The sequence below is a fragment of the Mobula hypostoma genome, chromosome 2, assembly GCF_963921235.1.
Source record: "Mobula hypostoma chromosome 2, sMobHyp1.1, whole genome shotgun sequence".
Taxonomy (NCBI): Eukaryota; Metazoa; Chordata; class Chondrichthyes; order Myliobatiformes; family Myliobatidae; genus Mobula; species Mobula hypostoma.
This window is the reverse complement of record NC_086098.1, coordinates 77,519,150-77,544,407: the sequence shown is the minus strand read 5'-3', so window position 1 is coordinate 77,544,407 and position 25,258 is coordinate 77,519,150. Positions and strand designations below refer to the sequence as shown.

The following is a 25,258-nucleotide window of genomic DNA, read 5'->3' as shown; positions in this document are numbered from 1 at the left end:
ATGTTGCCTGGATTGGGGAGCATGAGGCCTTATGAGAATAGGTTGAGTGAACTTGGCCTTTTCTCTTCGGAGCGACGGAGGGTGAGAAGTGACCTGATAGAGGTGTATAAGATGATGCGAGGCATTGATCGTGTGGGGAGTCAGAGGCTTTTTCCCAGGGCTGAAATGGCTAACTTGAGTTTTAAGGTGCTTGGAAGTAGGTACAGAGGAATCTCAGGGGTAAATTTTTTTTACGCAGAGAGTGGTGAGTGTGTGGAATATGCTGCCGGTGATGGTCATGGAGGCGGATACAAAAGGATCTTTTAAAAGATTCCTGGATAGGTACATGGAGCTAAGAAAAATAGAGGGCTATGGGAAACCCAAGGTAATTTCGAAAGTAAGTACATGTTCAGCACAGCATTGTGGGCCGAAGATCCTGTATTGCACTGTAGTTTTTCCATGTTAATTATATTGTACTTATTAATTCTATACATTAGTAACAATGCTAAATATTAATAAGATTAAACTTATTAATGCTCTACATATTAATCTGAAAATTGTAACATCTTCATTTTGAGAGACCAATACTGGAGTTACTGGAGAAGCAAAAGCAACTGATGGGTTAAATAATCAGAAATAACCACCTACCTGGAGCCTTCGTCCTGTGGGATCCTGAATCAGTCTCTTTTGGTTTCCCGTTCATTTTGGGTCCAGCTGAAAAACAACAGCAAGATCATTAGGTTTTATCAAATACAAGCATTAATTATTATTTGCTGAGCAGGGACAATTAAATCGAGGCCGACTGAGAGATAAGCGTTTTCATATTGCATATTGCTTTCATTAATGCAATTGGAACAGACAACTTTATTAATTGATGCAGAAAAATTGATGTGCATAGATTGTCTTTTGCACTTTGGTTGTTTGTCAGTATTTATTTGCGTGTAGTTTTTCATTGACTCTGTTGTATTTCTTCCACTATGAATGCCAGCAAGATAACAAATTTTAGGGTCGTATTTGGTGACATATGCAGACTTTGTTAATAAATTTACTTTGAAATTTTAATTATCTCCTTGTCTCATCTCTTTGTTACAAAACTTCAAATTCAAACGACGATAGTTCACTTGACCAGTCTTTTGCACTATATTAAGACTGATTTTTTTCTCTCTTATTAACGTATCTTCACACCCCATGCCTACCACTCGCAGTCATGGAGTCATACAGCACAAAAACAAGCCTGAGATTTGTTACTTTTTGCATTTCATTAAACATTGTTAATCTTGTACTAACCACACCAGTGGTGTGTGTGAAAAGAGCTACTTTTTAAGCAGGGCGGTGATTGACATTTCAAAGGCAGAGTCTTGTGGCAAAATCTCTGAGTTGAGGAGCAACTGCTCAGCAAGAGGGATTGCGTTAACAGAATTGCCTTTCAGTCAGGTTTGCATTCAAGATTTAAAAAGCAGAGCTTTGAGTGAGTTTTCTCTGAGTTAGACAATCCACACCAGGCATGTGTAAAAAGAGCAAACTTTTAATCAGCATGGTGATCGAGATTTCAAAGGTAGAGTTTGCACAGGTGCAAGCGGAAATGCCAATCTTTTGGAGTGTGCCAGTCTTTAGAGTGGCTTTGGCTTGTCAGGCTTAGGCGAGATCAGGCTTGGGTGAGGTAGATTGCCTTATAAGTTACTCTCTGGTTTCTTAATTGCTTATTCCTTATCCATTAGTGCACAGTATCATGAGAATGTCTCCAGGGACAGTGTTTTGTACTGTGTGTGGGAAGTCTGGTAGACTGCCATTCTCCCACATAAACAAATCTGCAGCAAGTGTACCAAGCTGCAGCTCCTGAAAGAATGTATTAAGGAGCTGGAGCTGAAGCTTCAGCTTGTTGACCTTCAACTTAAATGGGAGAATAAGGAGGTGACAGACAAGTGCTACATAGAGTTAGTTATCCCTAGGTTGCAGGAAACAGGTAACTGGGTGACTGTCAGGAGAAGGATGAAGAGTATTTGATGACTCTGGACCATGGAAAGAGTGGTGGCATTTTGTTGTGTGACATAATTGAAGCTTATAAAATGGTGAAAGGTCTTGATAAAATGGATATGGAAAGGATGTTTCCAATGGTTGGCGAGTCTAAGACTAAAGAACATAGCCTCAGAAAGGAGGGCTATGCTTTTAGAACAAAGAGTAGGAAGAATTTCTTTAGCCAGAGAGTAGTGAATCTGTGGAATTCTTTGCCACAGGTAGCTGTGGAGGCCAATTCATTATGTATATTTAAAGCAGAGGTTGATTGGTCAGGGCATTAAGGGATACAGGGAAAAGGTAGGAGACTGGTGCTGAGAGAAAATTTGTATCAGTTATGATGAAATGATCAGCGGGAGGAGAAAGCAGGAGGAGAAAACGGCAGTGTGCAGCTCTCCGGTGAAAAATGATGTTGTATCTGTTAAATAGGGGCCGTGGACAATTCTGATTTGATGGAGAATAGACGTGAAAGCACAGAGGAACATCTGGAGAAATTTCTGAAACGCCCGTTCGCTGCTGTCGTTACTGCGTGGTCGGGAATCTTTTGGAGGGTAGGCCTCAAAATCCCTGGCCTTGCCTGCTTTTGGCGACCGAGAAGGAGGTCGAATTGTTCGGCAGAGATGCCGCTCAGTACTCGGTGTCGGAGAGCTGATCAGAGCTTGAAGTTTTTGGATGATTCAGAGTCGGATTGTGGTCGGCATGGCAAGGAGAGTTTTTCTTCCTTCTCCCGTCTGCGTGAGATGTGAGACATCTGAGAAACTTTGAACTTTACTGTGCTCACGGACTTCTTCATCAAGTTATGGTATTGTTACACTGTTTGTAACTATATGTATAATTATATGGTTTTATCAGTTTTTTCCTGTCTTGGTTTGTCCTGTGTTCTTCTGATATCACACCGGAGGAAATAATGTATCATTTCTTAATGCATGCATTACTAAATGACAATAAAAGAGGACTACGTGTCTTCATAATCTAAATGGCAGAGTATATGTGAATGGCCTAATTCTGCTCCTGTATCTTAGGGTCTAGTGCTCTTATCTTTAACAGGGACAATCTAAATTGAATATCTATAGTTAGTGATACCGACTAAACTAAAATAAACTCTAAGTCCCCCATCAATCAAGTGTGTTCGAAAACGTAATTACACATGGGAAAATACAACCAAGAGGGTGGAATTTTGTTAACTGCAGCTTAACTTGTTTAATGGACAGTATGTTACAATGCTAGAAGTTTTCTGGGACACCTTGATAAAACTTTACCAACAATAAACCTGTATTTATATAGCATCTTTAACATGGTAAAACAATTCAAAGCACAGCAGACAAACCAGCAGCAAGAATATTTTATCCTAATGTTAAATGACTCAGACAGCTGTACAAGAACATTGCAGCACAGAATCAGGCCAGTCAGCCCATCTAGTCTGTTCTGAATTATTAGTTTGCCTAGTCCCATCGACCTGCACCTGGACCATATCCCTCGCTTCCATTATTTCCAGTGGTAGCTCAAAAAACACTCTCATCAGCCTCTGAGTGAAGTCTTGCCTCATGTTCTCCTTAAACATTTCACCTTTCACCCTTAACCCATGACCTCTAGTTCTTATCTCACCCAACCTCAGTGGAAAAAGCCTGCCATATCTATACCCTCATAATTCTGTATATCTCTGTCAAATTTCCCCTCATTCTCCTACTCTCTAGGGACTAAAGTCCTGACCTATTCAACTTTTTCCCATAACTCAGGTCCTCCAGTCCCAGCTAAATCCTCATAATTTTTCTCCGCACTCTTGAAGTCTTATTCAAATGTTTCCTGTAGGTAGGTGACCAGAACTACACACAATAGTCCAAATTAGGCCTCACCAATATCTTGTACAATTCAACATAACATCCTATCTCATGTACTCAATACTTCGATTTACATAGGCCATTTACATACTGTAAAGTTAGTACAAAAATAATTAGTTTCATACATTATGCCAAGGTCATAGAACTTTTAAAATAGGCTGTGAGGTGAAGTCATGCTGAAGGAGGTGCTGACATAGAAACACAAAAGGAATGGTGAATAAATGGACCACGTAATAACAGGCATTTGTTTGGGAGTTAAGGTGAACCCTGTGATCTAGTTGTCCACAACTCTTGCAGAGACTCATAGAAACTTAACAAACAAGCAATGTTGGAGTGAAACCCATTTACTCAGCGATTCAGGAACGGCTTCTTCCCATCCACCATTTCTGAACGGTCCATGAACCCATGCACACTATCTCACTATTTTTGTAATGCGCTACACAGTTGCTACAAAACAGTACATTCATGACATTAATAAAAACATGGATGAAAGAACAATGGAGGGTTATGTGGGAGGGAGGGTGGGTTACAGTGATTGTAAAGTAGGTTAAAAGGTCAGCACAACATCAATGGCCCAACAGCCTGTACATTGCTGTACTGTTCTTATCAGAGAGCAAAGGTCATCGTGTCTTGGGCAGTCTTGTTTTGAGCAGATGACTCACTTCTTTATTTACTGGTCCATCAGCAAGTTGTTACAGAATAAACTCACCTCGACATACCGGTGGCTTCCCTGACCATTTTCCATCGCTCTTGCATGCCCGGTGCTCTGATCCACCTGCCAGGTACAGCCCTGGCTGGCAGGTGTAAATCAAGGTGTATCCCATTGTTGGTAGTTCAATGGCTCTCACATCCACATTTACAGGGGTTTCTGGTTGTCGGCAGTTGTGAGCTTTGACAAAAATCAAAATAGCCAAAAATTAGACAATAGAGCAAGAAGAATGCAGAAGAACACAAAAGAAAAATCTAGAACAGGAGTAGATCATCAAGTCCCTCAAGCCTGCCCTGCCATTCAAAGACCTTCTGATATAGAGGGGCCACTGTACAGGATGGGAAAAAGCTGCAGAAAGTTATAAATTCAGCCAGCTGCATCGTTGGCATTAGCATCCCCAGCATTAGTGACACCTTCAAAAGGCGATGCCTCAAAAAGGAGGCACCAATCATTAAGGACCCCCATCACCCAGGACATGTTCTCTTCTCATTGCTACCATCACGGCAGAGGTACAAGAGCCTGAAGGCACACACTCAACATTTTAGGAACAACTTCTTCACCGTCGCCATCAGATTTATTTATCTATTTTTATTTAGAGAAACAGTACAGCGTAGGCCCTTCCAGCCATTCGAGCCACACTGCCCCAAAATCCATGACAACTCTGATTAGACCCTAACCTAATCATGGAACAATTTACAATGACCAATTAACCGACCTGGCACGTCTTTGGACTGTGGGGAGGAAACTAAAGGACCCAGGGAAAACCCACGCATTCCACAGAGAGGACGTACAGATGATGGCGGAAATGAACGCAGTATGTAGAACTGCTGTGCTACCATGATGCTTGTTGTTCATTTCTGAATGGACAATGAACCCATGTACATACACTACCTCACTATTTTTATTTCTTTTTGTACTACTTATATTATCATGTAATGCTGCTGAAAACAACATTATTTCATGACATATGCCAGTAATAGCAAACCTAATTCAAGTTCTGATACTATGGCTGATCTCTGCTACCCTCAGCTCCTCTGTGGCCAGGAGGGAGATGGGGTATAGTTTATTTGTCTGCAGTTCAAGAGGTCTCTGGTTCAAATATGAGTGTCCCCCTTTATGGAGGGGAACATATTAGCATAAAGCTATTGCTGCAATATACAATGTTATGGGGCATCCAGGAAGGGGTAGCAACTCTGGGTAAGGGGCTTGTCATGTCCATTAGAGGGCAGCTCACTCACTTTTAGTGCCCATTGGACACACCGCTTTCACCTGCAGCTCGAAGTAGCTATTTCATGCGACAGTGACCACTTCCCGATACACCGTTTCGACAGGCAGGCTAAACCAGATAAGGCCTCAGTGAGTTAGGGTCATGCCAGTCCTAGCATGTGAAGTCAGCTCCAGTGGACTAGTCAGATGAGATCAACAGAGAGATTTAACGGCCAGGAAGGAGGCTCTGCAATGCTCCATGGAGAGTGAAAGGCATGACAACGCACGTAAGTAGTCATGGTCATCCATTACAACTAAGGAAGCCCTCAGTTATGATGACATTGTATATTGTACATTGTATACTGCTGAAGCCAGACTTCTGAGGTCAAAGGAATGGAACTGCCTCAGTGCAACTCTTTTTCTACTTTAAAAATTCTCCCCCACAGGTGGCCTCATGATGTCCACATCATCTAAAGGCCCCAAGCAGAGCTGGTCTCTGGGCAACAAAGGAGAGCTACAGCAGTGGCTCCACTACCAGTCTGGGACTATTTCCATGTCCTTATTGTGGATGTCCAAGTCACTCACATCTTGAACTCAACAGCCACCTTTGAATGGACAGCAGAGGAACTGTACAAAACTCTGTCAGCGTTAGATGTGACAGACCACTAACCAATCATTACAGCGCCAGCAACCCAGGTTCAAGTCTCATTGCTGTCTGTAAGGAATTTGTACATTCTTCCCATGACCACGTGGGTTTCCTCTGGGTGCTGTTTCCTCTCACATCCCAAAGATGTATGGGTTATAATTTGTAAATTGAGGCATGCTATGTTAGTGCCTGAAACATAGCAACACTTGTTGGCTGTCCCCAGTACATTATCACATTAAGTACATTAAGTTAGTCATTAACACAAACAGCACATATCACTCAATGTTTCAATGTACATGTGACAAATAAAGCTAAATGTTTTAATCTTTCATCTTTTTGTGCCAGTTGCCTGTCACTATCAATTCCTCAATCATTCAAGCTTTTATCTATCTCCAACTTAAATTTTTCTATTGACTTTGTGTTCACCACTATCGGAGAACTCCAAGGATTCACTACTTTCGGAAGGAGGAAGTTTTTATACGCCTCACTTTCAAAAGTCAGGCCCCATGTTTAGTAGCTTTATTAGACTAGATGAGCTTCTCTGGCACGTTTTATTGAAACATCAAAACATACAGTGAAATGCATTGTTTGCGTCAATGACCAATGCAGTCTGAGCTTGACTGTGCTGCAGGCTGCCCAATACAACCCTCGCTGATTTAATATGATGCAAATGACACATTTAACTGCGTGTTTTGATATTTCAATGAACATATTATAAATACAGCTAATCTTATTTTCTTTCAGAATGTGCTGCCGGGCATATTTCTGAGTTGCCATATTTCCGACACCAATATTATATGTCCACAACTTACTAACTTGTAGATCTTTGCAATATATGTGGGAGGAAACTGGAGCAGAAGGAGGAACCTCATAATGGTCATGAGGAAAATGTGCAAACTCCTTACAGACAGCAACAGGAATTAAACACCAATAATCCGTGTCCTTGTGACCTTGGCAGTATCAGGTTGGTGCATTCTCTGGACTATCATGGATTGTAATACTAATACTCCAATACACATGACAACCTGGTTCTAAACTTCAATTACCTTTACTTTTGGTACCTTTTGGAAAGTAAAAACCAACACTTGATGGTCAAAGTTCATCAGCCTACAGCTCCAACAACTTGCTCAGTACGTTTGCCTTAGAAATTGATCATCCCCTCTGTCTATCTTTCCCTTCTGATTCCCAAATGCTCAAGATATCATATATTTCACATCCAGATAAATACATTTAACATTGCCATTATAATGCTCTTAAAATACTTTGTGTAAAACCTTAGTACTCAAATATGAAGCCTCTCAAGTATTTATTCTCAAACTTACTTCAGTTTTTGTTGAAATTTTTTGATGTTTTCACAAACACCAAGTGTATGACACAAACAATTAATGTTGGCACCTGTTATTTTATGATATATTTTGTGGTTTTTGAATTCACTATGGACTACAGGAAGGGGAGGTCAGGAGAATATACAGCAGTCCACATTGAGGAATCCCTGGTGGAAAGAATGAGCAGCTTCAAGTTCCTGGGCATTAAAGTCTCAGATGATCTACCTTAGGGCCAAGATGCAATCCTAAAGAAAGCATGCAAGAAGTTCTACTTTGTTAGGAATTTGAGGAAATTTGGTCTGTCTCCAAAGACTCTAACAAATTTCTCCAGGTACACAGTGAAGGGCATCTGATAGGTTGCATCATTGCCTGCTATGGAAGCTCCAATGTGTAGTATTGAAAGAGGCTGCAGAGGGTTGTAGAGTCACGGGCACAACCTCTCCACCAGCAAGGGAATCTTCAAAAGAAGATAGTATCCATCATTAAGGACCCTCACCATCCAGGATGTGCCCTCTTCTCATTACTATTATCAGGGAGGATGTACAGGAGCATGAAGAGGCATACTCAACAATTCAAGAACATCTTCTACCCCTTTATAATCAAATTTCTGAATGGTCCATAAACACTATATCACCATTTCTCTATAGAATTATATCATTTTGTTTTATTGTAACTTATCATGGCTTTCTTTATGTTTGGCATTGTACTGCTGCCATAAAACAACATAAATAATAAATCTGATTCTGATTCTAGTAAATTCCTGACTTTTGTTACAACAGTAGCAACATGAGATCACATGGTTTGTAAGCACGTGCAAGTGATAAGCTTTCCATTTTATTTTGCTGAGAAAGAGATATGGAGGTTTATTTCATTAATTTGTATCTAGTTTTCTATTTTTTCTGCTATCCAGATCAGCTGGTTCAGGGAAAAGTTTCTGGTGTTACTGACACAGTGGAACCTTATTGTATTCTGAAACTCACTTGCAAAGTATATGAGGTAAAATCTATGCTCGAGATGACGAGTTAAGAAATTGCTTATTGCACACCTGTGTCTGCGCTATTTCTAGCATGTTGGAAAAAATACACTTTAAGTTAAGCTAATGATTCATAGAGGTGGGCAGCACAGTAGTGTAACAGTTATGCTCTTAGGTTCATGATCTTCTGCTGGTGTAGTCCATCCAATTCAAGATCTGACATGTTGTGCTTTTAAAAAAACTTCTGCACACTACTGTTGTAACATGTGGTTATGTGAGTTACTGTCAGCTTTCTGTCAACTTGAACTAGTCTGGCTATTCTCCTCAGCCCTCTCTCATTAACAAGGTGCTTTTTGCCCATAGAACTGTTGCTCAGTGGATTTTTTTGGTTTCTTTTTTGCACTATTCTCTGTAAACTCTAGAAACTGCTGTGTGTGAAAATCCCAGGAGATCGTAAGTTTCTGAGATACTCAAACCACCCTGTCTGGCACCAACAATAATTCCATGGTCAAGGTCACTTAAATCACATTTCTATCCCTATCTGATGTTTGGTCTGAACAACAGCTGAACCATTTGACCATGCTTTTATGTATTGAGTTGCTGATTAAATAAATGCATTAATGAGCAGGTGTACCTAATAAAGTGGCCACTGAGTGCATTTAGTCATGTTAAAGAAAACCATTGCAGGCAAAAATCACAGCACGTCTTTAAGAAAACTTACGAATGCATTCAGGATGTATACCACTCCAGGTTAAATTGGCGAGGCAGGATCGTGTTGTGGAGCCTTGGATATGGTAACCTTTCCGACATTTGAAAAATACAGTGCTTCCCACCTGTAAGCCATAGAGTCTAGTCAATCCCAGGGAAATTAATCGTACAAATTTTATTTTATCACCTTTGGTATAACTTCTCACCTCATAGCCTTGTGAGCTGTTTTGTATTCCAAAGTGAGGAGTGCCTGGATCCGAACATATTGTGTGTGTTGGATCTTTATAAAAAGATGAAAACAGACAAAAATCATATTCATCATTCTAACCCTTACAGAAGGAACTTCAAGATTCAAGATTGTTGAATGGCATTTCCTGTACTCAAGTGTAAAGAAGAACAAAATAATTGTCCGGATAATCCGGATGCAATGCAATGCACAAAATAAACAATAAGATAAACAAAACAAAAATAGAAAAAAATATAAATACATAAAAAAGGTTATATACATAGATTGATTTACATCCATAATGTGACAGTACACACAGAAGTTACTGATAGGAAATGATACAGTAGAGGTAGTTGGGGGCAGGGAGAGATGGGTTAGTGGGTGAATGTAAAGGGGGTTGTAAGTGATGTGAGTTCTCCTGAAGATGATAACCATCTCCTTTGTCTTAGTTTAAGTTAGATACAAACTATTTTAAAAATGTACATTCCCTTTAATTTGTCCATGGAATTATTTTCATATTTTGAAACAAACAACTACCTTTGAACACAGGACTGACAAGGGACAAACAGTGGGAATAAAGGAGGCCTTTTCTGGTTGAGTGCCAAAGACTATTTGGTGTTCTGCAGGTGTCAGTGTTGGGAGCACATCTTTTCACATTATATGTCAATGATTTGGATGACAGAATTGCGGCCAAGTTCACAGATGATACAAAGATAACCGGAGAAGTAAGCAGTGTTGAGTAAGCAGGGAGACTGCAGAAGGAGTTGAACAGCTTAGAAGAATGGGCAAATACAGTGAATGGAAAGTTATGTAATTTGGTAGAAGGAATAAAGGCGTAGACTATTTCATAAATGGTGAGCAAATACAAAATTTGGAGGTGCAAAGGTATAGGAGCCTGAAGACACACACTTAACATTTTCGGAACATCTTCTTTCCAACCGCCATCAGATTTCTGAATGAACGATGAGTCCATGAACACTTCCTCACTACTTTTTGCTCTATTTTTGCACTACTTTTTTAAAATTAATTCATAATTTTGAATACCTCTATCAAATCTCCCCTCATTCTCCTGCATTTCAGGGAATAAAGTTCTAACCAATTTAATTTTTCCCTTTGATTCAGGTAATAAATTGAGTATTGAGGATTTAACTGTTCTGTGTCATTGAAGTTATAGTCCAAGCACTCATACGTTGAATCTGACAGGAAAAAAAGTTTAAAGTAGCAATAAATAAATAGATGATGAATAACTCGAAGCAAATGTTAAAGTCTTTTGAATTCCAAATTTCAACTCCATCCCAGAACGATCATAGTTCCATATTATTATAGCTTCCTGGACCGACACCACCAGGTTCAGGAACAGTTATTACCTCCTAACCAGAGGGGACAACTTCATTCAACTTAACTCACCCTAGAACTGAGCTGATTCTACAATCTATGGATTCACTCTTAAAGACTCTTCATATCATGTTCTCGATATTTATTACTTATTTAGTTATGATTTTTATTTTTTTACTTTTTCAGTTTGCACAGATTTTGTCTTTCACACATTGGTTGTTTGTCTATCCTGTTATGGGTAGTCTTTCATTGATTTTATTGTATTTCTTTGTATTTACTGTGAATGTCTGCAAGGAAATGAATCTCAGGGTTGCTTATGGTATCATACATATACTTCAATAATAAATTTACTTTGAACCTTGTTATTATGATATTTTTATTGCTAAGGCTGAAACAACTCAGTAGCATCTACAATCACAATAGATGAAGTGACCATACCAATGCAGGATGGCTGAATGCCACTCCAAAATCCGTCAGCTTGGCAAACTCTTCTGGACGACCCAACCAGCAGCAATGGAGTTCGGCAGTGGAAAGATACTTCAGATTTGTAGGTGAAACTCCGCCCTTCAATTTTCCCATTGACTGGTGTCCCTGGGTCACCACAGAAAATGGCTGTGGGAGAAGAAAACACCAACATCAGGTAGTATCTACAGAAGGCGCTGCCTCAGCATCCATCATCAAAGAGACCCATTGTGGAGGTCCTACCATCTTCTCACACATCCTACACAGATGTACACATCTACTCAGTCAGGAAATTTCACCAATGTCTCTACTTTTTGAGGAAGCTGAAGAGAGATGGACTATGCACATCTATACTCATTTCATTCTACAGATACGCAGTGCAAGCTGCATAGTATGGAAATTGCAATCTGCATGGCACAGAAACTGTGCTGCAACAGACAGGAAGGCTCTTCAAAACTGCCCAATGCATCACCGGCACCAACCAATGAAGGTCATCATATTCTGTGGTCACTGAGTGTATGTGTTCTGCTGCTGCTGTAACCCAATCCACTTAAAGGTTTGACATGTTATAGGTTCAGAGATGTTCATCTGCACACTACTGTTGTAATAGATGGATCTTTGAGTTATTGTCAGCCTGGACCAGTCTGGTCATTCTCCTCAGACTTCACTCATTAACAGGACAGTTTTGCCCACAGAACTGCTGCTCACTGGGTGGTTTTGTTTTTCACACCATTCTCTATAAATTCTAGAGACTGTCGTGCATGAAAATCCCAGAAATCAGCAGTTTCTGAGATAATCAAAACACACCTTCTGACATGAAAAATCATTCAACGGTCAATCTCTTAGAACACATTTCTTCACAATTTTCATGTTTGGTCCATCATGGGCACTAGCCTCACAGCATTGAGAACGTCTTCAAAAGATGATGTCTCAAAAAAGCAACATCCATCATTAAGGACACCCACCACACAGGGCATACTGTCTTCTCGTTACTACTATCAGGATGGAGGTACAAGAGAATGAAGACACAGAATCAATGTCTTAGGAACAACATCTTCCACTCCACTATCAGAATTCTGAAGTGCCATGAACCCATGAACATTATATCACTATATTTGCTCTCATTTTGCACTACTTATTTATTTTCTACAATATATATATTCCTGGTTATAATTTGTATTATATTTTAAGAATTGCACTGTACAGTTGTCACAAAACAACAAATTTCACAACATATGTCAGTGATAATAAACCTGATTCTGAAGTAGGAAAACTGTTTTAGTAAGGAGAAGATGCAAAAACATGTGGCGGACAGATTTTTGAGGATGGTTTATGGCCATAACATAATAAAGCATAGGAGCAGGATTAGGCTACTCGGCCCATTGAGTCTTTCCCAACATTCCATCATGGCTGATTTATTTTTCATCTCATCCCCATTCTCTTGTCTTCTACCCATAACCTTTGATGCCCTTACTAATTATATACCAATCAACCTCCGTTTTAGAAACCTAATGACTTAGCCTCCATAGCCATCTGTGGCAATGAATTCCACAGATTCCACACCTTCTGACTAAGCAAATTCTTCCTCATCTGTGCTCTAAAGGGGTACTTTTGTATTCTGAGTGTGTGCCCTCTTGTCCAAGACTCCCCAACTACAGGAAGTCTCTCATCCACAACTTCTCTAGGCCTTTCAATATTTGCTAGGTTTTAATAAGACTCCCTCCCCCACCCCCCAACCCTCATTCTTATAAACTATAGCGAGTGCAGGCTCAGAGCCATCAAACATTCCTCATACCCTTTCATTCCCGGGATCTTGAGCCTAGCATACAATGGCATAAACTGGACTTAAACACAAGAGACTGTGCAGATGCTAGATATCCAGAGCAACACAAATAAAATGCTTGAGGAACTGGGCAGATCATGCAGCATGTTACCATCAGGTGGGAGGTACAGAAGCCTGAAGGCACACACTCAGCAATTCAGGACCAGCTTCTTCCCCTCTACCATCTGATTCCTAAATGGACATTGATACCTTGGACACTACTTCACTTTTTTAATATATATTATTACTGGTTTTAGCATGAGTTTTAATCTATTCAATATTATTATACTGTTATTTATTTATTATTATTATTATTTTATTTTGTTTTTTATTCCTTCTGTATTTTGTATTGCATTGAACTGCTGCTGCTAAGTTAACAAGTTTCACAACACATGATAATAAACCTGATTCTGATTCTGATCTATGGAGGGAAATAAACAGTTGATGTTTCTGGCTGAAATCCTTCATCAGGACTTGAAAGGAAGGGAGGAGATGCCAGAATAGGAAAGTGGGAGGAGGAGGAGGAGGAGTACAAACTAGGTGGGGATAAATGAAAGGGCAAAGTTCAACTCCAGAAAACAGGAGCTAGATGAAAGTGTTAAGTGACTTCATCACAGCGTTGTATGCCCCGTCAGACAACTGTGCAAATGGAATTCTGAAAGATGAGCTCATTAGAGACAGGATTGTTGTTGGGCTACTAGTCACCAAATTGTTAGAGAGACTTCAGCTTCAGGCAAATCTCACACTATTATTGTGGTCAGGCAGACGGAAAAGTTCATCAGCAATAGGCAGAACTTAGGCATGAAAATGATGTTGAGGTGAAGCTAGTAGCTGTACAAAGGAGGGGTACAACAAAGTGCAGTCAGAAAGACTACAGAAAGAGGTGGCATTAGAGCTCAGCTCAAACAAAACAGACAAGCGAAACAAAGACCAGGTAAAATGTCCAACTGCAAGAGCTGTGGCAAGTCTCTATTCCACGCCAAAGAGCTCTGTCCAGAAAAAGGGAAATGCTACCAATGCAATAAACTTGGCCATTGTAAGAGCCAGAGAATACTCAAAAGCATTTCTTCAGGAGGTCGAAGAAGACCATGATTCAGACAAAGAGAGAACTTTTCTTGGGGTTCTAGATTCAAATAGATAAGGCGGATGTAGTGCAGTTAAGTTGCAAAATAAGGCAGTAACGTTCAAAATGGACAATGGGGCAGATGTCACAGCCATCGTCGAATGTCTGTTCACAAAACTGGCGAAAGAAACAAGCATTACGCTAAACCCAAGAAAGGAAGTGCTCATGGAGCTAGAGAAACATAAGCTCAGTGTGAAAGGAATGTTTACTACTTCCATCTGTAAAAATGAGAAGCAGTTAGAAGAGGATGTCTATGTTGATCAGAATCTCTTCTCACCACAACTGGGACAACATGCTATTCAGAAGCTGAACCTCAATGCAAAGCTGGATTTGCTACACAATGTTCAGTGGCAGAAGAAGTACCCAGAGTTATTCACAGGCCTGGGGGTACTGAAACAAGAGTATTTTATCTAACTGAGGCCAAGAATGATGCTTTGACCACTGCAATTCCATTGATAACAGAGTCAAAGCTGAATTTGAATGAGTGGGGACACTAGACATCATAACTAGAGTGAATGAACCTACTGACTGGTGCGTGGGCATTGTTCCTGTTCCCAAGCGAGATGGCATGGTGAGGATCTGTGATGATCTAACAAAATTGAGTAATGCAGAGAGGCAGAAGTTTACTCTGTACTCTGTTGAGCACACATTTAGTAGGCAGGGTGGGGCAAATTTCTTCAACAAGCTAGGTGCACTGCCCCTGAGAAACGCTGTCTCATTCTGCTCTGCAGAGCTGATGTATGGTTAGAATGAAATAAAGTTTTTTGAATCTTTGAATCTTGAATGCAGATGCAGGGTCCTGAAAGATCTGTTTAGCCCGAGTCACAGAACCTCACAACCTTTATCAGACCATATGGAGCTATGCCTTCAAGAGACACCCTTTTGGCATTTCATCAGCTTCCAAACTCTTTCAGATGAGGATGAACAATTTTTTGGAGGGACTGGAACGAACAGTCTGCCACATGGACAATATACTCACCTTCAGAGGCTCAAGTGAAGAACACGATAAAAGAGTGGAAGCTACCTTGGAGAAACTGAAACAGGCTGGAATCACCCTGAACAAACGAAATTCAAATTTGTTAAGTTTGAGGTGATGTTCTTTGGCCTTCAACTGTTCTCAGAGGGAGTGTAACCAGATCCAGACAGACTGACAGGGGTCTGGAACATGGACCAACCTATGAAGCTATCTGAGATCAGCAGGTTCCTTAGCATGGTAGACCAGTTTAAAAGTTCATTCCAGATTTGGCAGAGAAAACAAAGCCACTTTGTGACCTCCACTCTCACAGAAATGTTTGGACTCGAGACACACCACAGGTGAAGTCATCACTTAAAGCAGAGCTTATCTCTCTGCCAATATTGGCATTCTTTGATCCAAAGAAAGCAACTGAAGTCTCAGCAGAAGCCTCTTTCTTGGGCCTAGGGGGAGTGCTCATGTAACACTGCATTGGTGTATGGAAACCAGTGGCATATGTATCAAGACCACTGATTTCTACTGAACAAGGTTACGAACAAATTGAAAAGGAGACACTGGCTCTCATGTGGGCTTGTGAACACTTCAGCTGCGAATTGATGGGCACTGAACTCCTGTTTGAAATAGACCACAAGCCACTTGTCAGCCTCCTCAGATCGAAACACTTAGGTGACTTACCTCAGCATCTGAAAAGATTCAGAATGAGGCTTATGCAATATCATTATGATATTGAACATATCTCCGGCATATTTTTCACAACACCAGACATTCAGCGGAGGATGCCATGAAGATAGGAGCTGATTCCATCCTCACGGAAGATACCAACATCTACTTAGCTGAGGTTCATGAAAGGTTTCCTGCATCACAGAGTAAAGTGGATGAAATTCATGCTGAGTTGAATAAGGACCAAATCTATAGCAAGGTTATGCAATACTGTGAACATGAATGACCAGCTGTTCCAAGGGGAGCTCACAAACTCAGACCTTGCTGGCTTGAAAGAGACACACTCACCATTCTTGATGGTTTGTTGCTTAAGGGCTCTAGACTCACCATTCCTGATTCTATGCATGCCAAAATCATCAGTTAAATCCACCGAGGACTTCAAGGCATCAAAAAAATGTTGCCTAAGAGCAAGGCAGTCCATGTGATGGGCTGTTCTGAGCACCCAGCTGAGAAATTAAGTAAAGCAACGTGAAGCATGCAGAAAATGGGACAAAAATCACGTTGAACCTTTCTAGCCCATAGAATTCCCAGACTTTATATAGCAAATTGTAGGCACAGACACCTTCCAGTTGAAAAGAGATGGAATGTTGAGATGTCCAAGCTGTCCTCTACATCCTCAGCAGCACCTGAAAGCTGTATTTGGTCACCGCGGAATACCAGAGACACTTGTGTCAGACAAGTATCCTCAATTCAGTTGCTCAGAATCCGAAGCCTTTGCAAGGAACTATGAGTTCAAACACCAGATAGGCAATCCACAGTCTCCACAGGCAAATGGAGAAGTGGAAAGAGCAGTGCAAACTGTTAGGAATCTCCTACTGGAGGCAAAAGACCCTTACAAAACACTGCTAGTATATCGCTCCACTTCTCTTCTGAATGGCTACAGTCCATCAGAGCTGTTAATGGGCCAGAGACCGAGAACAAACCTACCTTTTCTACCTTCCATTCTCCAACCTCACTTACCAGACTCAGACAAAGTGAAAAATTTTGAGATAACACAGTGTGAGAAAATAGAGAGCATGCAGGATCTCAGACACAGAGCAAATTCCCTGTGGTTGCTCAGGAGTGGTGAAGCTGTTTGGATTTCAGATCAACTCACCAAAGTAACAATATTCTGGCAGCATGCACCATGACTGTTGGTGATTGGAACATCGCAAGGTGAAATCAGGCTGAACTGGCACGTGCTCATTCGCCTTTAAAGTGCACAAAAGTTAGAGAAAGAAATAGTGACCTAATCTTTATAATGAGGACCACTTACCTGAGGTGGACACACCTGTTCAGGAATCTCCATCAGCTCTAACTATTCCAGAGACCTATACCAGATCATGTTGTTTAGCTGTCCCACAACTGGGAAATACTCCATAACCTAATAGTGTAGGGCAAGTGACTAAAGAGGCAGAATAATCTCTCACTTTGTCGAAGTGTTCAGGTAGTCTACCCAGACCTACATTAGATATAGTGGTTTTTTTATAAAAGAGTTCTGATGCTGAAAACGTTAACAAATTGAGACCTTTCATAGACAAAAAGAAATTGGTGGAAAAAGGAGGAATGCAAAGAAAATGAGAGACATTTGAAAACAAAGAGAAAGATGATTATAATGTTGACAATTCTTTTTTATGTTTATGTAAGGAGCATAAGTTACATACTAGGTAATGTGAACTGAATCAATCAATTTTTAATTTTTTTAAATTTATTAATTTACACGATGTGGGTGTCACCAGCTAAGCCAGCATCTATTGCCCATCCCTAGTTGTGCTTGAGAAGTGCTGATGAATTGCCTTCTTGAACCGCTGCAGTCTCTGAGGTGTAGGTACACCCACAGTACTGCTAGGGAAGGAGTTCCATGATTTTGACCCAACAACAATGAGGGAACAGCGATATGTTTCCAAGTCAGGATGGTGAGTGACCTGGAGGAGGTTTTCCAAGTGGTGGTGTTTCCAGGTATCTGCTGTTCTCATCCTTCTAGATGGTAGTGGTCGTGGGTCTGGAAGGTGTTGCCTCGGAAACTTTGATATGTTTTTGCAATGCATCTTGTAGATAGTACGCACTGCTGCAACTGTTTGTCGATGGTGGAGAGATTGGATGCTTGTGGAAGGGGTTTCAATCAAGTGGGCTGCCTTGTACTGGATGGTGTTAAGCTTCTTGAGCGTTGATGGAGCTGCACTCATCCAGATGACTGGTGAGTATTCCATTACACTTCTGATCTGAGCTTTGTAGATGGTGGACAGGCTTTGGGGAGTCTGGAGGTGTGTAACTTGTCACAGGATTCCTAGCTTTTGACCTGCTCTGGTAGCCATGAAGTTTATATGGCTAGACCTGTTCAGTTTCCTGTCCATGGTAACCAATTTCAATGGCAATAGTCAATTTCAATGTCTATAATTTCAAAGCAGTCCTATGGACAAAAAGTACATACCTGGATTTTTTTTTTGAAGGGAAGATGTGGTGATAGTTAATAGTGTTGCTCCTATGCCACTCAACTAGCCGCTCCCACGGGAGAGAATTTCATATACTATACAACCAAGGCTATTAATAAAGTTCAGTTGAGTATCCTGCATGCTGGTGTTCTGGTATGCTCTACACTATCCCTCAATAACAAACACAACAGGAGGAAGGGGATAATTACCAGAAGTTAGAGAAATTGATGTTCATGCCATTAGGTTGGAGGCTAACCAAGTGGAATATGACGTGTTGCTCCTCCAAACTAAGATTGGTCTCATCATGGCAGTAGAGGAGGTCATGGTCTGACATGTCGGAATGGGAATGGGGATTAGAATTAAAGAAGTTGGCCACTGAGAAATCCGGTATTTTGCAGACAGAGTGATGGTGCTCGACACAATGGTCTCCCATTGTATGCCAGGTCTCACTGATGTAGAGGACGCCCCATCGAGAGCACCAGACACAGTAGATGACCCCAACAGATTCGCAGGTGAAGTGTTCCTTCATCTGGAAGGACCAGATATGGCAGACTGCCCGAAATTAGATGACTAATTCTTTACAAGCACACGACATAAGTGCCAAATATTCCCAATGAAGGATCACATAGATAAAGAATGACATCTGAATGTCATTGTATACATTTGAGGTACCCACAACAAAAAAGCATTGACAACAGTTTGGAACAAGATTAATGGTGGAAGTCAAAGTAAAGTGGAGCAGATATACTCAGTTGCCACATTATGTTCTGTGGTCACTGAGTGTATGTGTTCTGCTGCTGCTGTAACCCAATCCATTTCAAGGTTTGACATGTTATATGTTCAGAGATGTTCATCTGCACACTACTGTTGTAATAGATGGATCTTTGAGTTACTGTCAGCCTGGACCAGTCTGGTCATTCTTCTCAGATTTCACTCATTAACAGGGCATTTTTGCCCACAGAGTTGCTGCTCACTGGGTGGTTTTGTTTTTCACACCATTCTCTATAAATTCTAGAGACTGTCGTGCATGAAAATCTCAGAAATCAGCAGTTTCTGAGATAATCAAAACACACCTTCTGGCATGAAGAATCATTCAATGGTCAATCTCTTAGATCACATTTCTTCACAATTTTCATGTTTGGTCCAAACAACAACTGAACCTCCTGACTATGTCTGCATGCTTTTATGAACTGAATTGCTGCTACATGATTGGCTGATCAGATAATTACATTAATAAGCAGGTGTACAGGTGCCCTTAATAAAGTGGTCACTGAGTGTATGTTGAAGTCAACTAAAAAAAACAGTAGATCTATAAACACTATCTTATTATGGGAACAACTTGCAATTACTTTAAATTATTGGCACTATGATAAAGAGATTTGTTTGTTGGGTGAAGATTATGTATTCAGCACATAAGTTACCCGTCAGGTTATGTGGTTTGATGTCACATTGTAATATTTTAGACCAGTTAAATTTTTTCATACTTGTTAACAGAGCAGAATGGATTAATTTCCTTGTGGAATACTATTTGCTGCATCTCTGTGAAGGAATCCAGAGATACCGCCTGACTTGGCTCCAACCCCACAGAATAACACTTTGCCAGATGGCATTTGATGTGTCCAACTCCACTCTTGAACTCACACTTGAGTCTGCCTGTAGTGTCCAAATCAAGAATTGAATTGAATTGACTTTATTTCTTACATCCTTCACATACACGAGGAGTAAAAATCTTTACACTATGTCTCTGTCAGAATGTGCAATATGCAAATTATAGTAATTTGTAATAAATAGTATGTACAGTAAGATATACAACAGAACAGTCAATATAGCTTAGAGAACAATCAATATAGAGCTAACTTCATATCCAACAATAACAATACACAATCTGCTGGAGGAACTCAATGGGTCAAACAGCAACTGTGGAGGAGCAAAAGGAATTGCTGACATTCTGGGTTGAAATTCTGCATCAGGCTGAGAGTGGAGAGGAGAGGAGAGGAGAGGTGGACAATGTTAAGGGGAGAACTTGAATGGTGAGACAGGAATACAGGGTGACAGGTGGACTGAGGTAGAGTTGGGGGACCGTAGAAGGTGGAGAAGAGATGGAGACAAAGGTAATATTGAGAGGCAATTGCAGTGAGGTGGAGGAGGGGAAGGTTGAAGATTGGAGACAGCTGCTGGAGGGAGATAAGGAGAAACACAAGGGCTACTGGTGCTGGAAGCTGATAACTAAAGGAGGTGATAATAGGAGAGGTGTGTGGCAGATGAAATTATAACCAGATTTTGGGGGGGGGGGGCAATTGAAATCCGTGGGTGACATTTCCTTCCCTCCCACAGACCCTTCCTGAATAGACTCCAACCTGATGTCAAAGGTTCAAAGGTGCAATTTAAATGTCAGAGAAATGTATACAATATATATCCTGAAATGCTTTTTCTTCACAACCATCCACGAAAACAGAGGAGTGCCCCAAAGAATGAATGGCAGTTAAATGTTAGAACCCCAAAGTCCCTCCCGCTCCCCCCTCCCATGCGTAAGTGGCGGCGAACAACAATTCCCCCCTCCCCCCACTAGCAAAAACAAAGCATCGGTATGAACATCACTTCTGAGTCACGAACATCAATTTCGCCTTCCAGTATTCCCACCCCCCTACTTCCCTCTTTTTCTATTCCCCACTCTAGCCTCTTACATCTTCTCACCCGCCTATCACCTCCCCAAGATGCTCCTCCTCTTTCCCTTTCTCCCATGTCCTACTCTCCCCTCTTATCTAATTCCTTCCTCTTCAGCCCGTTACTTTTCCCACCAACCTGGCTTCATGTGCCACCTTCTAGCTATCCGTCCATTCCACCCACCTTTTCATTATGACCTCTCCCCGCTTCCTTTCCAGTCCTGAAGAAGGGTCTCAACCTGACAAGTTGACTGTTTATTCATTTCCAAAGATGCTGTTTCACCTGCTGAGTTCTTCCAGCATTTTGTTTGTGTTACTTTGGATTTCCAGCATCTGTAGAATCTCTGTGCTTATGATTTGCAGCCTATTTTGTTGAACATTCAGCACCATTCCTCAGTATTTGAGGTCAGTTTACTGGAGTGAATCAGCTTGTCTGTTGTGGGAAATCTTAAGTCTGATAGATAACTTTTAGAAACTAAGATAAATTACAATTTGTACAATTGTTGACAAGATCCATATGTAGCACAGAGCTTTAAGACAGAGCAAATCTTATGATCTGTTTTATAATTGTGAGTTTGTCCTGCCCATTGTGTTTGCTTCAAAAAAGGTTGTGCTATTCTTGACTGGGGTGTACAGGCTTTTCAGGGACGGCTGGCTTTCTGTGATGGTATCCATTCTGGGGCAGCTTACTCAATTTTGGTCTCAGCTCTCACCTGTGGCTCCAAGAAGCTGTTTGTGTTTGACTGTGGCCACACCCCAGTACACCGCTTTGACAGGTGGGCTAAACCAGGTGAGGTTAGCTGGAGGGCCCCATGTGCTGGTGAGATAGGGATATGCCTGTCCTAGCATGCAAAGCCAGGTCTGGCGGACTGGCAGAATGAGATCAATAGTGAGATCCAATGGCCAGGAAGGGGGATCTGCAATGCTTCATGGAGAACAAAGGGCATGACAAGGCACAGAAGAAGTCATGGTCATCCACTGCAACCAAGGAAGATCCCAGTTGTTATAACTGCAGGTAGCTCTTGGACCAGATCTTCTGAGGTCAAGAGAGTGGAAATGCCCCAGTGCAATGGCTTTTGCACTTTAAAAGTTTTTCTGTACAGGTTTCCTGTCGTAGTCAGATACGATGGACAACGACTACTATTTTGGGCTGCACACAAACATATAGCTAATACTAATAATTTGTCTACAGCTCAAGGGCAATCCCAGAAATCAATCAAAACTGAAGACACTGGAGACTGCCGATGTTGGAATCTAGATTAATAAACAATCTGCTGGAGGAATAAGTGGGTCGAGCAGCATCTGTAGTGGGGAAATGGAACTGTCGAGATTCCTGGTTGAAATCCTGCATCAGGAATAAAGCTGGAACAGGTGAGTTATATTGTCTCCGGTAAATATATACATAAAGTTAATGAAAGGGAAGTAAGGTAGCCTTGAAAAATTGCATCTGTAGACTCAACCAGCTCTACGATAGGCACAAGCCTCCCCAACCATCAAGAACACCTTAAAGAGATGGTGACTCATATCGGCGTCATCCATCATTATGAACTTTCACTATCCAGGACACACCCTCTTCTCATTTCTACCAAAAGGGGAGGAATTCAGGTGTCTGAATATCCATACTGAACAATCCAAGAACAGTGTTTCCCCTTCCACCATCAGATTTCCAAAAAGTTCATGAACACAATTCCCCTATACCTGTTTTGCACTCTGTAATTTATTGTTTGTAACTTAGTGATTTTTGTTTTGCACTCTATTGCTGCCAGAAGCTACACACTTCACACATACGTCAGTGATAATAAACCTGATTCTGATTCTGTTGGTTTGATGCACTTTGAACACATCCTAAAAGAAAGCTCTTTCATTAATCACAGCTATTTCACTGTTAAAATAAAATATCCTATGGAATATGCCATCCATAAACTCTGGCACACTTTGAATATCAAAATATTGTTTCCAAAATGTGGGAGGGAGGGGGTGGGGAGAGTCTAAGACGAGAGAGAATAACCTCTGAACAGAGAGATGTCCATTTAGAACAGAGATGAGGAGGAATTATTTTCTTTAGCCAGAGAGTGGTAAATCTGTGGTATTCATTGCCACAGATGGCTGTGATGCCAAGTTGTTGGGTATATTTAAAGTGGAGGTCAATAGGCTCTTGACTGGTAAAGGTTTTTAAGGTTAAGGAGAGAAGGCAAGAATGGGGTTGAGAGGGAAAATAAATCAGTCCTGATTGAATGGCAGATTAGGCTCGATAGGCCGAATGGCCTAATTCTGCTCCTATGTCTTATGGTGGTATAGGCACAATCAGAGCGATGTAGGAACTTGCATTTGCTGATGTATCCCTGTGAAACTGTAACCAGTGTAAGCCATGTCCAGGATGGGAAAAAAGATTAGTAAAACTGACACATAAATAATTCCCATTGTCAGCAAGCAGGCCATTTCCGTGTTATGCACACTTTAAATTACAATTTTAAAAAAATGAAATGGTCTCTGTTTAATTTTGCAAGAAAGCATATTGCCGTTTCATCAGCTCCCTGAAAAATATTACCCATTCAGTCATGTTTTGGAGAGTAAGCCCCATACTTATCATACCTCAGGATGCGACAAAGTTCTGTAGTAAGAAATAAAACAGTCTTCTTATAAATTAGCCATAAATCAAGGTAAGTAATGTAGATCTTGTTAAAAAAAAAGAGTGAAATAAATCACTATACAATCTACACTTTGGCAGTCTGTTCATTTAAAATTCAGAAACGAAACTGCCAATAATATCTACAACCAAGGATTACGATGCAAGTCATGCATTGTAATGATTTTCCATTAACTGTATATCTCACGCAGCTGTGCTTGAAGAATTAGCAAACAGCAGATAAATTTCAATTTTAAATGATACGCAATAAAATCATTATTAGGTGCACATTTTTCTAATAGTAAGGACAACAAATATATAAAATACCAGCTGGATTGAAAATGACTTCCATACTTTGGAGGGTGGGTGGGGGTATGTGATGAGAATGATGGGGAATAAAGATGCAAGGAGTTTATATTATTAATTGTAGAATTCTTCATTACCATATAATGATACTGAAAAGTGAAGTTTAAGGAATTGTTTAACAGTTTCATTGCAAAATAAAAATGGAGCTAAGTTAAAACTGAGTTAAAACAGCTCAAGAAAGTTGATAGAGACTTACGCAAGCATTGTGGGACCTCCCCTCTCCAAATACCATTTCCTTCACAGGTCAGAATAGCTGGCAAAGAAAGTTGATATCCTTCAGAGCAGGTGTAGCTGATGCTGGAGCCCCATCTGAAATCCGATCCCTGTACACGCCCATGGAGCACACGGGGTGGCTGTGTGCAAGTGATAACTTTATTGTAAAGGGAACAAGAGAGTACATTGAATTAATAAATAGAAGGATCTGCAAATATGTTTCCTTACACATAGAGTCATAGAGCACCACAGCACAGAAACAGGCCCTCTTCAACCCATCTAGTCCATGCCAAACGTTTTACTCTGTTTAGTCCCATTGACCCACATCTGGACCATCGCGCTCCATTTCATTCACCTGTGTGTGCCTATCCAAACTTCTCTCCAGTGTTGCAGTCAAAGCCATATCCACTAATTCCGTTATCAGCTCGTTCCACAAATTCTGAGTGAAGAAATTACCCCTCAGGTTCTCATTATATACTTCACCTATCGTCCTTAACCTATCACCTCTAGTTCTAGTCTCACTCAACCTTGGTGGGAAAAATAGCCTGTTTGCATTTTCCCTTATCTACACCCCTTATAATTCTGTATACCTCAATATAACTCTCCTAGTTCTTCTACTCTACAGGGAATAAAGTCCTAATTGATTCAACCTTTCCCGATAACTCAGGTCCTCAACATCCTTGTAACTTTCTCTGTACTCCTTCAATCTATAGATATCTTTTATCTAGTTATATGGCCAGAACTGCACACAAAACCCAAAATTTGACCTCACCAATGTCTCATACAAATTCACATTATATCCCAAAACTGGTACTGTGATGGATGTTCCAGGGGCAAGGTCAACAAAGCGGTGGTCACAGGAGGCTGAGGAGCGACTACAGGAATGCTTTGTGTCATATTCAAGGACTCATCAGGGGATCT

At 40.8% G+C, this 25,258-nt stretch overlaps 1 protein-coding gene across 4 annotated transcripts in view; it reads right to left on the bottom strand.

Annotated features, from left to right (window-relative positions):
* Positions 1–25,258, bottom strand: part of LOC134341158 (CUB and sushi domain-containing protein 1-like) — a 2,430,601-nt gene that overhangs the window by 36,599 nt on the left and 2,368,744 nt on the right. For all 4 annotated transcript variants that reach the window (XM_063038952.1, XM_063038962.1, XM_063038968.1 and 1 more), the window contains 6 exons: positions 24,321–24,494; positions 11,397–11,570; positions 9,604–9,677; positions 9,411–9,522; positions 4,540–4,719; positions 628–693 (listed from right to left, as the gene is read on the bottom strand). In XM_063038952.1, coding sequence (XP_062895022.1) covers positions 628–693; positions 4,540–4,719; positions 9,411–9,522; positions 9,604–9,677; positions 11,397–11,570; positions 24,321–24,494 — 780 coding nt within the window. The remainder of the gene's footprint in view (positions 1–627; positions 694–4,539; positions 4,720–9,410; positions 9,523–9,603; positions 9,678–11,396; positions 11,571–24,320; positions 24,495–25,258) is intronic.